The sequence below is a fragment of the Homalodisca vitripennis genome, chromosome X (genome assembly GCF_021130785.1).
Source record: "Homalodisca vitripennis isolate AUS2020 chromosome X, UT_GWSS_2.1, whole genome shotgun sequence".
NCBI lineage: Eukaryota > Metazoa > Arthropoda > Insecta > Hemiptera > Cicadellidae > Homalodisca > Homalodisca vitripennis.
Genome location: NC_060215.1, coordinates 161989934 through 162002954, shown reverse-complemented (window position 1 = coordinate 162002954; position 13021 = coordinate 161989934). Strand labels below are relative to the sequence as shown.

The following is a 13021-nucleotide window of genomic DNA, read 5'->3' as shown; positions in this document are numbered from 1 at the left end:
TTGATATCACAGTACATGTCACTAATGAGTCGCTCTCAGAAGATAGCATAAATAAGGTTAACACCTGTATTATTTATAGACATTACAACGGTATATACTGAAGAAGAAAGTTAGCAGTCAGCAGCTGTTCGGTGAGTAAGGAGAGAGCATGATTTATGAAGTCTCTGACCCACGACTAATACTTTGATCTTTGAAACACTCAATGGCAATCAAAATTATATAAATTTGTCCGATGTGTTTTCAATAGCAAAAGTGAACAAGTTCAAAGTGTATGTGCATTTGAAAGCTCAAACAAGAATCTGTAGTCAATATGGCAATAAACGTAAAAGCCCCAATGGAATTCCAGCTTTAAAGTGAACATTTTAACTGTATTCAATAAAAACTTCTAAACCGTAAAACAAGGGTTGTAAGTTCAAAATTAGTATGAAATGAATAACAAACAATAACCGCTAGTTTGCTGCCACGGAAAAATCTTCTGGTACATTCTCTTCTCTAACAACCTAAAACAAAAATTATTAAGAAATAATAACAGATATCTTATTTTTTTAATTATCGCCTTTTTTAAATTATTTGGACTTTTTAATCATATCAGAGAGTGTCTGCCTGTCTCTGTGATATGTCTTGACATAAAGGTCCTTGAGGATTCAGATTTAGAACTTTGGTTTCTCTTATTGTAAGAAATATTGCCAATTAATTTGGGGTCATACGTAGTAAAGTAACGAGTTCTAAACGTTTATGTTGGCCTTTTGGGTAGTAATTGGTAAACGTACAGAGTATTTAAATGTTGAGTTTAGCTCCAGTTCACCTTCCTTTCATTGTAGCGTCTGGTATCTGACGTTGCTCAGACTTGACTCCTGGAATCTGGAGTCTAAAGAGATCCAAAAAATCTCGGTGAATAAAAAGCTCAAAAGGAATGCACCTCGTATGACTCATTGTGAGAAGTGACGGTTAAGAATAAAACTGTCCTTTTATAATCCTACTACTAACAGCGGTAATTAAATATATACAAAGTACTTGCTAAATACTTAATGATAAGCAGAGCTTAAAAGTTTAACAAATTGTTTTCAATTGAGGATGAATGCAAAGTTACCAATTCAAAAGCATTGGTGAAGTCTAATTCTGGATAATAATTCTGGGCCTACATTATGGATGGTTGAATTCTAACAAAGGAGGAATGATTTGAGTATCTATTAGCAGTTAAGTTTTCCTGTGACTTCCACCTGTGTAATATATTTCCATAACACATTATCCAATTATTATCTTCATACTGTATATACACACAAAGTAATGGTGCTAAGGAGGCAGTTAGTTACGATTGCTTGTCAGTTTCACAGTGATTATCTGCAGAAGCGGTGCATCGCACCCGAGGCGCTGATTTCCTATGATGGATCAGTCGTCATCCCTCCCACCACCCTCCGCTGCAACGTTCACGTCAAGCACTTGAATATTTTATGGTTAGTTTATTGTAAAATTATAAGTGGAGCCGCAATAGTGTTTTAAATGTAATTACACAAGTTTTGCTAATGTTAATTTAGTTATTGATGACAAGTGACTCAAGTGTAGCTGTGAACGATTAACAAATATTTGCAGTAGTACTATTAGCGAATAATTAATCAAGAGTAAAAATTTACAAATTACCAGTGGACATTACAAGCGTAAGTTTATAAACGCTAAAGATGCTCGTTTGAAATCTCCACAAAATACTGTCAAGTTAAATAAGGTTTTTAAAATATCATCTGCTTAAAAATATTATCCTAAAATTACTGAATTAGACGATACACTTAACTTAAGTGATCGAGAATCTGAAGTTCTAAAGCATGTACAAAGTACAGGTAATGCTAATTTTGAAAATCTTATTTTAATTAGTAGGCTTAGTTTAAGTGTTACTGCCGTTACTGATAATTTCGTATTTAGGTAGGGTACTGAATATTCCCACGATTTTAGTACAGATAGAAGATAAAAACCCTGATTTTGATTTTTTTATGTTAAATCAAATTTTTGTGGGGAAAGTCAACTAATGACGTAAAAGATAATATTATAAAACATCTGCCAAAACACTTGTAAACATTATTGTATTTAGAATTTTCCCAATCTAAGCGTATTTATCCATATAAGACCAGATATTCCACCAATCATATGTTCATCGTTATAATGATTGGAAAAAATTCTTATAGATGTTCAAAACATAAGAGAAGTTCTGAGCGTATGATTAACACATAGTTATGAGAAACAAAATATTTCGATTCGGCAATATCGATTCTACTTTTCTTAAAGTAGTTGAAAAAGTAGACTGCTGACAGGGTATAACGAAAGTTGTTCACGTAATTATGTTTCTAAGTGCTGGTGGATTAGCCTTTCGGGGCTTTGAATCTTTGTATCTTTAACTAATGGCAACGATTGTAAAAATGTATAATAAGATTGTTTCAACAACTGTAGAGGAGTTAAAAGAAAACAAATACCATTCAAGCTGGTACAACCCCGGAAAAAACTTATTATGACCAATTAACTTTTATCGCTCGCTATGTCTTAATGGCTGTGCTGTTAAAATATCCGTCACGTTCTCAAGAAAGGAAAACCATACTTGCGGAAAGGCTGACATGGTATTGAAAATATTTTTATTACGGGTCATGTCTCTTAAAATTGTGAGCGGCCAATCGTTTGACAAAGCCGTAATTTTGTCGTAAAAACACAAATCGTAATTCATAATCCGGTGGACATGGCTAATGTGGTGGACACACGCGCAGCTAACTGATCTCTTCAATCAAACTGTTTATGTTTATGTAAGAGATGATCAGTGATTGAGACTATGATTAAGATAAAGATAAAACATGAAATAAACACAACTATTACCTAAGAGACAATATAACAAGGGCTGCCAAATGGCTGGCATGAACAACTTTACTGCTTCATTACTGTTAGTTTCAAAAACAAAACTCTTTGAAACCGCATAGGAAAAGCCAAAATCCAATTAAACAGCAAAACTTTTGAGGACATGTGTACGCTAGACAATATATTAAAAGATTATTTTGAGAACAGTGAAGTTTTGATCCATTATCTTGCCTCAGACTTTAAAGAAAAATGTGTTCATTTTAAAGAATTTTTAGAGCCTCAATATAAACGTTAAAAGCATCATTTGTCTACTAAATTCTGGAAACTCAACCAACAGAAATACCATATCTTTTCGCTATCATTGGTGTAGCTTTCATATGTGTTTAATACATGATGCCAACAGATGCCTATGGTAGAAGGGCATTTAGCATTTTCAAAAGAGTTATTGCAAAAACAGAAATGGTATCTCCTCTCAATTCCGATGACGTTATTAGGAAATTTCGGTCAAAGAAAGCAAGAAAATGTCATATGTCAACATTTCATTAATTACTTTACTATCCACCGATGATTTTGATTTTCACATTGATTGATTATTAAAATATCATGTATTTTCTTATAAATAAATTTTCTCACAACTAATAAAAATGCTTTTCAAATGAACTGTGAATAGTACTCTTTTGCCACATTTTGGTAAAATGGTTTTAACATGATTTCAGTCCATGTGGCTGTAGCTGTGTTTTATTGGTCTATAAGCCCGTAATAAACGCATGAAAAGTACTGCGAGCATTTCGCCATAATTATTTTATCACACAGACATTATGATGAATGTCACGCTATTGTAAAATATATGAGGTAGAACATCTTGAGAATAATTGTGTTCTTGTTGAAGCATGTGTCAAAGCTGGACACGGTAACCAGATACACTCATTTGCTTTTCAGTACGTCCCATGGACAAGATTTATGGCAGATTTCAGACTATAAATGTGTATAAAGGCAGCAGGAAATATTTAATGTCAGTCATTCAGTCAGTTTTTATATACATTTTTATCAGCACCGGTATTTAAGGTGGCAAATCTGTATAACTTAAGTTGAACTGAAGTATTCCCGGTTATTGCAGGCGCACTTCCGCAGTCGTAAAGTCCATAATTACTGATTCGCCGTACAACTCCGAAGCAAATGTTCAAGAAAAACTAAAGGAAAGGTTGTTAAATTTCACACATATTTTTTTTACTTCATACTTAATTATTAAAACGGCTTTATTCTTCAAATTTAAATTTATATTTAGTAAGTGTATATGTATTTATTTACTAGTTATTTTGCTGAACACAAAAAATTATCCCATTTCTGAATGTATTGCCAACTACTAAATATTTAATTTAATTTAGTTTTTGTAAAATTCTAAATGTATGAACGCATTGTAATATCAGATGCTTAGAATTCAGAATTATTGAAATAATATAACTGTCAGTGAATAACATCAGATTCACAATTTTGTATGGTTAGTCTTAACACTTTATAGTGCACAATGGAAGGAGAGTGTTCACGTACCCCAAAAAATAGTTAGAGGCTTCGCATGTTAGATAGATGTATCACTATTCTTTTAAAACTATAACACTCCCAAGTCGTCACAATTATATAATGTTTAAAAGGGAACTGATAAGCAATAGATTAAACTTCTTAACATGAGTGTAAGCTTGATATTGGTTAATTTAATGTAAACTGCAATACTGCACATTATGTTTTAAAGTTAGTAAAAGATTTTGTATGAGAACCATTTCAAACCTGAGATGATATTTATATGTACCTTCTTACAAATACGGCTTTTAATTATAATACAAATTTGAATTATATACATTTATTCAGTTTATTAATATATTTTTGTACAAAACAAATCTGACAGGCAGTCAACTAAGCAAAATATGACTAAATGAGACATTTTTTACTTATTTTGAACTGGCAAAACATACGGTAATATTTTATGGAGTAATTCATGGCCACTCTGTATAAATGTTTGAACAAAATGATATTATAACAGTGGATATTATAAAAATGACCTAGGAAGTTTATTTCTGTATCTAGGTATTAGAACAGCCAATACCAAATTTATTTGTAGAAATTCGTCAATTAAACAATGTATATACTTGAATTTTCCGATATACGCAATGTTTTTATTTCCATATTATTATTATTATTATATACAGATATTTCTTAACAGCTATTTCAAATATTTGATTTTAAATCTCACAAAATTTCCTAACCCTTAAAATTATATTGATAAAATTATTATAAAAATAACTTTATAATAATATGAAATATTATTCTTTTTTAGATTTTATACGAAGCCATTTCTTCTCGTTTACGCAATGAGTTTAGTGCTATTTGTAAATAAGAGTGTATGGTGCCTAATAAATTATTCATAGTTTATATTATCTGTTGATTTAACTACAATATATTTGTAATAATGGAATTGATCTGGAAACTTCTAACCTATAATGATTATTGGAAACATGATAAAAATTTCGGTATGTCCAATGAAAACAGTCTGAAATTGTTTATATATTTATAAAGCTTTATTAGTGAAAATATATTTGAGAAGTGCTAAACAAAATCTCCATTCAATGACATCTCCAAATGAAATCGATGTATGTGCAAGGGGGAAGGTAACACGTTGGATGTCTCGCTGGTGAACGTTCCTTGAGGCGTATAGGCTACAAGCGTATATGGATGGAGGGTAATCTGGATAGAAAAGCATTCGTGTTTCCATGGATCCAGGGTACCGTGGAGGTTGTGGATACCATGGGAATTGTGGATACCGGGGTTGTTGTGGATAATGGCCTCCCGCAGGTTCGCCAACAAACCCTTGGCCCATATCACCATATCCTCCACGGCCATGGCCTATACCTGCACCTGCATGCACGTCTAAGAGATTTGCACCGATCCCAAGTCCGAAAAGCGAGCCCGAGGAGCGAGGAGAAATTCCATTATGCTTAGGATTTGTTCCATCTTTCTGAAGTTCTTCAAAATGTTGGACCACACTGTTGGATGTTGGGGGAGTTGTGTCTATGGAGCTGGAGATCTCGTCCTGAAAATGATACAGGTATATACATTCGATGTATGTACATGCTAGAAAAGTCTACTTGTGGTAGTGTATAATTGAGTGCTTTTATTACCTTGTTTTACATGAATATAACTTTTAGAGATATAATGATTATATTTTGAATAAATGTACTTTTATAAATATGTGGACACTATATCAGCTACAAGCTTATCTAAACATAAATATAATTTCTTTGTTTGTACATGAGTACAGAGGTAATATTAGGGCCACATGGCCCTTCCTTATATTTACTTCAAAACATTTCTTTTTTGTTTACTGATAAAATAGACAAATCGAATGAAAAAAACTAGTATATGTATTCCAATTTCAATTAATAAAAAATAAATAATTGTTTAACACTGTCAAATCTTACTGAATTGTTTTACTTTTGTTTCAGTAATTCAGATATTTTAGTAGTTTATTGATGTACTCAGAACTGTTATGAGGTACCTAGATAATTACAATTATTAAATAAGTAACTAAAACTATCAAGTGTTGTACACAAAACGGCCAAATGTGTAGTTCCAAAGGTTTTTACATTTTTATTATAAACTGTCATGACACTACGAATCATAGTTTATTATTAAATACTTCAATTTAAAAGAAATTTTGTCACATATAGTCTTTTTGTAAATTTTTGAACAAAATCAAACATAAATGGTTGCTGAATCTGTAAACACCTTGTATTATTTCAGGAATCTCTAATATATGGGTAATGTCATTTAAAATAATATTACCAGACTGTACTCGTACAAAAGTAAAAATTCAAAAGCCCAGTAACTAAATATTAAAGTGAACACACAATTCTGCATACACCTTGACACGCCTGAGTATGTTATATTACTCGAGTGGTGGGACCAAAATAGTAATAATATAAGCTTTAGTTGGTAAGTTTGATTGTAGCCGATCCAGGTACCCTATCTGAAACTGATAATACTTGCTGGGCAGTAGTTTTAAAATTATATAAGTGATAGTGCCAAATTTCTCTCTTTTTTATATAACACGAAGGACTTTCATAAATATACATAATGCTGTTTTGGACAAAAAGGATTAATATAAAAGATGTAATTTAAAACACAATTATTTAATTACAGTTGCATATTATCGATTTGTTTATGCAACAGGATTTCGCACGTTTTGTATCATTGTACTTTACAAAGTTAGTATAATTGCGTTCTAATTTAGTAACACGCAAAGACGGTATACCTTGTTAAACATAACATATACTTAAAACAGTCTAAAAGTAATTTGTTATCTCAAACAGGGTTTAACTACGAAATTGTGTTTAATTTCGACTCTTGTAAATTTCCGATATATTTTCATTCAAGTACGGATATTGACTATAAAACAGAACAACGTATTAAAACTATTGAGGATTTTGAAATAATCGAAATGATATACATTTTAATAGATCGAATATTTCATTCTCAAACACAAAATGCCCGTAAAGTCTGTTATATAATCTAAATATGTAGTTAGAAGTTTACTCAGGACAAGGTTGTTTAAGGCATATATATATATATATATATATATATATATATATCTATACATATATGTATATATCTATATATATATATAATATATATATGTATATTATTTATATATATATATATATATAATGTCAACTAATCATTTATCATTTACTTGGTATTTTAACAATAACTCTCTGACATATTGCAAATTTAAATTTATTAATGTTTTTTCTATGTCGATGTAATTTAATCTATTTATATGTAAGGCAAAAATAAATGATAATATATATTTTATGGTCAGGAGGCATAAAAATCTATGTATTAAGTAACTTAAAAAATCTAGAATCGTCTATTCCCATAAACTTCTATTGTCTCAGTTTTTTATCTTAGCGTTTTTATGGATATATTAATGGATATACTTAATAAAATTGTATCTTTAAGCTAAATATGTATTTACATTGAAATTAATGGCCAATAAATGCATATATAACTAAATACGTAATAAATTATACATTCTTTTTACCGTTAAGTCGGTGCGAACTATCGTTACTAGCAGGCAGAAACAGATGAGTTTCTTAAACATCATTTCCTGCAACAATTTATATATAATTAAACACTTAAACAACTAAATTCTCAATTTACGTATATCAATTTGTAATAGATCTACAAATACAAAAGTAAATGCAATTACTAAACCATATTTAGGTTAACATTCATTTGTATGGGATTCATTAAATTCAAGTAAATGAAATACAATAGTATACTATCCATTAGATTTCCACTTCGTTATTCTTGAATTTATAATTTATTTGAAATTTTACATTTATTTAACTCAATAAGAAATGTTCGCTCCTATAAAGCAATAAACTATAATAACACTGACATATAATTTCTTTCCATTTGCAGTAAATAATTTATAAAAAATATACTATAAATGAATTACTTGATTATAGTGTCAGAATGCTTTTACCATCAAATTAGTTGTTGATTATTCAAAAAATTATTAGCAAACTGTACAGGTGCAGATGAAATATAAAATAAATATTGTTATAGAATTGCAAACTAAATTTCCGTATGGCAAAAAAATTATACAACATAACTACTTACCTTATGTGGTGTATCTTCAGAGTATCAACCAATACTGTGAATTTAATCAGAAGTATATTGTCTTATATAGTCATCATAATCAATGATATGAAATAAAACCATATCCCGTGACAGTTTTGACAAGCGTACAGATTTTTCATTGTTTTTTGGCTGATTAGCGTAACCATTGATAAAAGTTCCTTAGACATAAATCGTAAAAGACAGATACGCTCGTAAAAATTGATAACGCTCGATATCAGTACAGTCGAATATTGTTTGATGGTTTTAGTATTGAAATATATAATTGCTTGCTACTTTATCAGACCAGTATGCAAGTAATGAAATGTTATCACAGGATTGTTTTTTAATGGTTTTGCCACGAAAACTAGAGTTTACGGGTAGACAAAATCTAAACGTAATGAATAAAAAAAATAAATATAGAATTAACTTAAAATATATTTTATCAGTTGATATACTTTGGGTGTTTCAAGAGAGGTAGGCACATCTTCACGATATGATATTATACAGAAAAAACAAGCAAAACATTGTATTGAAACGAAATTCACGTAATATCTTTCTTCATTCGTGCATCTGTCCATATGTTTTTATATCTTAAAAACATGTTAGTGCGAACATCATAAAATTGAACATTTATGTTAAGGTTATCAAGGAAACATTAATACTAGATTTAAAGGAATATTATCAGTCTTCATTTTTAAACCACACCATTTAAAAGTCTTCAAAATTGTATGTCTCTATAACTGTCAATCTCAAATGATAGGTGCAATAGCAATCATTTTTTCAATGTAACGACGAAAAAAGCATATCAAATTTGTTGAAATCAGGTTAAACATGAAATAATTACACCTATTTTAGTTGAGAGTGTTTCTGTTTTCGTATCGAATGTATATTCTCAGAGATCCAAGAACTGAATTTTGTTTAACTATTGGCCTTTGGATCATTAATAGCTGTTTTCTAATTAAAACTCTAATAATATCAGTCGTTTCCACGACAGGTGTTTCAAAATAAGATAGTATTGTGATGATTCACTTTGGATTTGGCTTTTAATGACAATCACTGACACGATTTATTTCCTTAAATTAGTATACTGAATTAAATTAGTATATTTCCATAAACAGTACTGAAATGTTCCCTAGCACACTGGTACTGTACTGACAAGACTTTTGTCTTCATTCTCCATTTCAAAAAATTCAAATAAAATATATTGTAAAACTTAAAAAGAAACCTTCACAGGTCACACATTTAGGCGCACACGGATTATTACTCCATAAAAACTAAACACAATAAGGCGCTCACAGAGATTTCGTCCAACCACTACAAACACAACATCGGGTGCTAACGGAGGAATCGTCCAGTCTCACACGGAAGTAGACCTCATACTGACAGATTTTGACAAAGATAAGCGGGAGGCTATTGTTTCGCTTCCTCGAGAGATGCTCGTGAAGTACACTGCGGGAAACGACTGCCAACATCAGAAAAGTAGTACTATTTTTAATAATAAAAAATACACGGAGGAAAACTCCGTTTAGCGCCCGATGCAGGGTTAATTAGGATGCCCATGTAATTAAACATTGTTCAATCCGGGGTAAACACATTATTTATTATTTTATTGAACCTTACTTTATTCAATGAGGCTTTCACGATTATTTTCTGCTTAAATATGGCGATATTATTATTCTAAAGACTTGATACCTAAAACATATACATATTTAGTTACAATAGCAATTGTTTTCTGTTAATAAAGAAAGACTATTACAGTTTTAAAGGGAAATATTTTGTGTAGCTTAGGTAAAACAAACAATATGTAATTACTTTGCTAACTCAAAGTAAATTGACCAATAGTTAAAAGAAAAGTACAACAATTTCCTAAACAAACATCATATCTGTAATAAAATAAACGGTTTCATTTTGTTAGTTTTTAAAAGCACGACTAAATATACATCATCCATCACAAAAAGCATTTTAAAATTCATTGTAAGAAGACTCCACATTTGATATAATCATATATGTATTACTGACTATATTACAGGATAATGCATTTGCATTACATTATTGACTGCTTTTGAAAGACATTTGAACGTCCTGGTATTATACTACAATAATAATATCATTTATTACAAATGTTAATGACTCTTCCAACCCTTTACCGATTAACTTCAGTTTCTGGTTAAATTACACAAATAACGATTTAGTGTTTAATTATATATTATTTGACATATTTGTTTTCAATATTTAATCCAATTGAGTTGTAACAACTTCAGATTCAATGCTTTTGTGTTACTTTATTCTATGTGAGTGAGTATTCAATATGTTATGTTCCGTTATAGGTGTTCAAACTGTTAATTTTGAATGCACATTTTAATACGAGTTCCAAATCTGGCAACGGCACACAAGATTTCATCACCAAATGAACTGCATTTCTAATCCTGTTCATAATGCTCGGTAGAATACGTCTAAGGTATCTCAAACCAATATTTCCCGACTTCAGTAAACATTTTAATTATTAAATCTAAATAACACAAACAGCACCTTAGTGGCGTACTGTATTACAAAGTTGTATTTCATTGTACTTTATTAAGTTGAAAGAGAATGTGGGATGTCCACAGTTGGACATGCACCATCATAGAACTCTTTCTTGTCTATTTGGAAATGATTTAATAATCATTTCATAAAATCATGCATGAACCCTGTCGGGTTGTGGGCTTTGTTGAATACACCATGTCTCTCATCCTTCCCGAAATATAGGAGATATGAATGGCTTCTTCATCAATGATAAAATTATTTATGTTTGTTTCATTAAATATTATTCTAAATTTATGATTTTGATGGATTAAGTCTTTTTACAAACAGATTCGATACATAATATGTTATTGTCGGAAAGACTAGCTTCGTGTAACCTGTGACTTTGCCAGTCTTGATACATTAAACTTCATATCAGTTTAACCTATCTATGCATACTAATTTCCTCCTCCAAGATAATGCAGGAGGTCCCGAATAACCCGGTCTGTAATCTTTGTGTGGCCGTACTGATTCTTTAAATTCAGAGATTTTTAGAGCTGAGATGAAAAAATAAAAGTGTATTCAGGCACCGTAGGGAGAAACACTAGTCTTCTGGTGCGTGACCTTGTAATTGTTTTTGGGTATAAGGTTATTTCAAACCGAACTGTCTTCCCAAAGACTTGTTTTACTATTTGACTTGCGAGAGAGGTTTCAGGACTTATCAACAGTTATCAAGGCCTCCCGGAAGCCTTCGACTAAATAGCTCTTGTGCGATCTGCTTCTCGAGAACGTTTTGATGCAGAATACATTTTTCAGTACATATAGTCTTTTCAGACGGCACACGCACTAACATTACAGCTATTGTTTTATAACTTAGTTTTTGGCACTAATTAAACTGACAAAATATTTTATTATTACGTTGACGCTATATACACATAATTGTTATTGTATTCTATTATAGAAGAGACGAGAAATAAAAGCCAATAAGCAAATATATTCTGTAAGGTAATTGCACCTAAATTACTATTCTGATACGTAAAAGAATATAGACTGATAGGAGTTACATCCTTATTACGGAAGTAACTTTGCCAGTCAATGAGACTTCTTCTGTTCATAATCGAAAACGAATTAAAATATATTAAGTACAGGAACTAAATCCGAAAGCAGCCTCTTTATCGTATTTAATAACATAAATTGTAACACAAGTTATACACTTATAACAAGATATGAGTAGTTTATTTGAATAAGTATGTTAATTTTAATTACTTAAACATTATTGATTTCGTCATCTTTAACTTCCCCTCACATTACCATTTAAGGATCTGCTGACTAGCCTATACTGTCATAAAAACATAAACTTAATGAATTGGTTCTTATGCCCCTTCTCTGACACTTTTCGATTAAGAATATATATGATCCAAATATAATATTTCCGTATACCCATAAAAAATATAACTTGTAAATGGATATAGAGTAAAAAGGAAAGATTTAATCATTATAAAACTGTACCTCACTAACAAAATTTTCGTAAAAGCAACTGTATTGGATATTCTCTTCCCTTTGAAAAACAAATTACCGAAAACACAGTTAATAGAATTAAATTTTATTATCTGACTATACCTATAGTTCATACTTCATATAATATTTACGTTTTAATTTGTTGTGGAGTATTATGAAGTGTTCTGATAAACATTATATAGTATTTATTTTCTTGTTCCATCAATATCCGATTATTACATAATCATCAGTGTACCATGGTGTAAAACAAAAAAAGGTTTTTGTAAGGGTGTGTCGTTTATTAATATGTTGAACTAACAATTTGTGAAATATTTTGAAACAAGTTTATTTGTTATTAGAAAATGAGAAACAAACTATTGAATATTAGTCAATAGCATAGTTATTTGCAAAATGACAACTTTTACCTAAAACTTAATAGTATTGTGTATCACGTATCCATGACTGAGATAATTGAGGTATCAAGGCTTGTAGAAAGGTATAATGTGAGAAACAATCTCGA

The 13021-nt window shown here is 30.5% G+C and overlaps 1 protein-coding gene across 1 annotated transcript; it reads right to left on the bottom strand.

Annotated features, from left to right (window-relative positions):
• Window positions 1–449: 449 nt before the first annotated feature.
• Window positions 450–8526, bottom strand: LOC124369718. The gene is made up of 4 exons (XM_046827774.1): window positions 8506–8526; window positions 7922–7987; window positions 5453–5911; window positions 450–500 (listed from the first exon to the last, which is right to left on the bottom strand). The coding sequence occupies exons 2-4, from the start codon at window positions 7982–7984 to the stop codon at window positions 450–452; spliced, it is 573 nt and encodes a 190-aa protein (XP_046683730.1). The 5' UTR covers window positions 7985–7987; window positions 8506–8526.
• Between the last annotated feature and the right edge of the window lie 4495 nt (window positions 8527–13021).

Excerpts from the sequence above, each read along its gene's own strand:
- LOC124369718 (XM_046827774.1), bottom strand. The coding sequence starts at position 7,984 with ATGATGTTTAAGAAACTCATCTGTTTCTGCCTGCTAGTAACGATAGTT. Across the intron at positions 5,912-7,921 it reads TAGTTCGCACCGACTTAACG|GACGAGATCTCCAGCTCCAT; the intron begins GTAAAAAGAATG and ends TATCATTTTCAG. Across the intron at positions 501-5,452 it reads CATCGATTTCATTTGGAGAT|GTTGTTAGAGAAGAGAATGT; the intron begins GTCATTGAATGG and ends TTTTTGTTTTAG.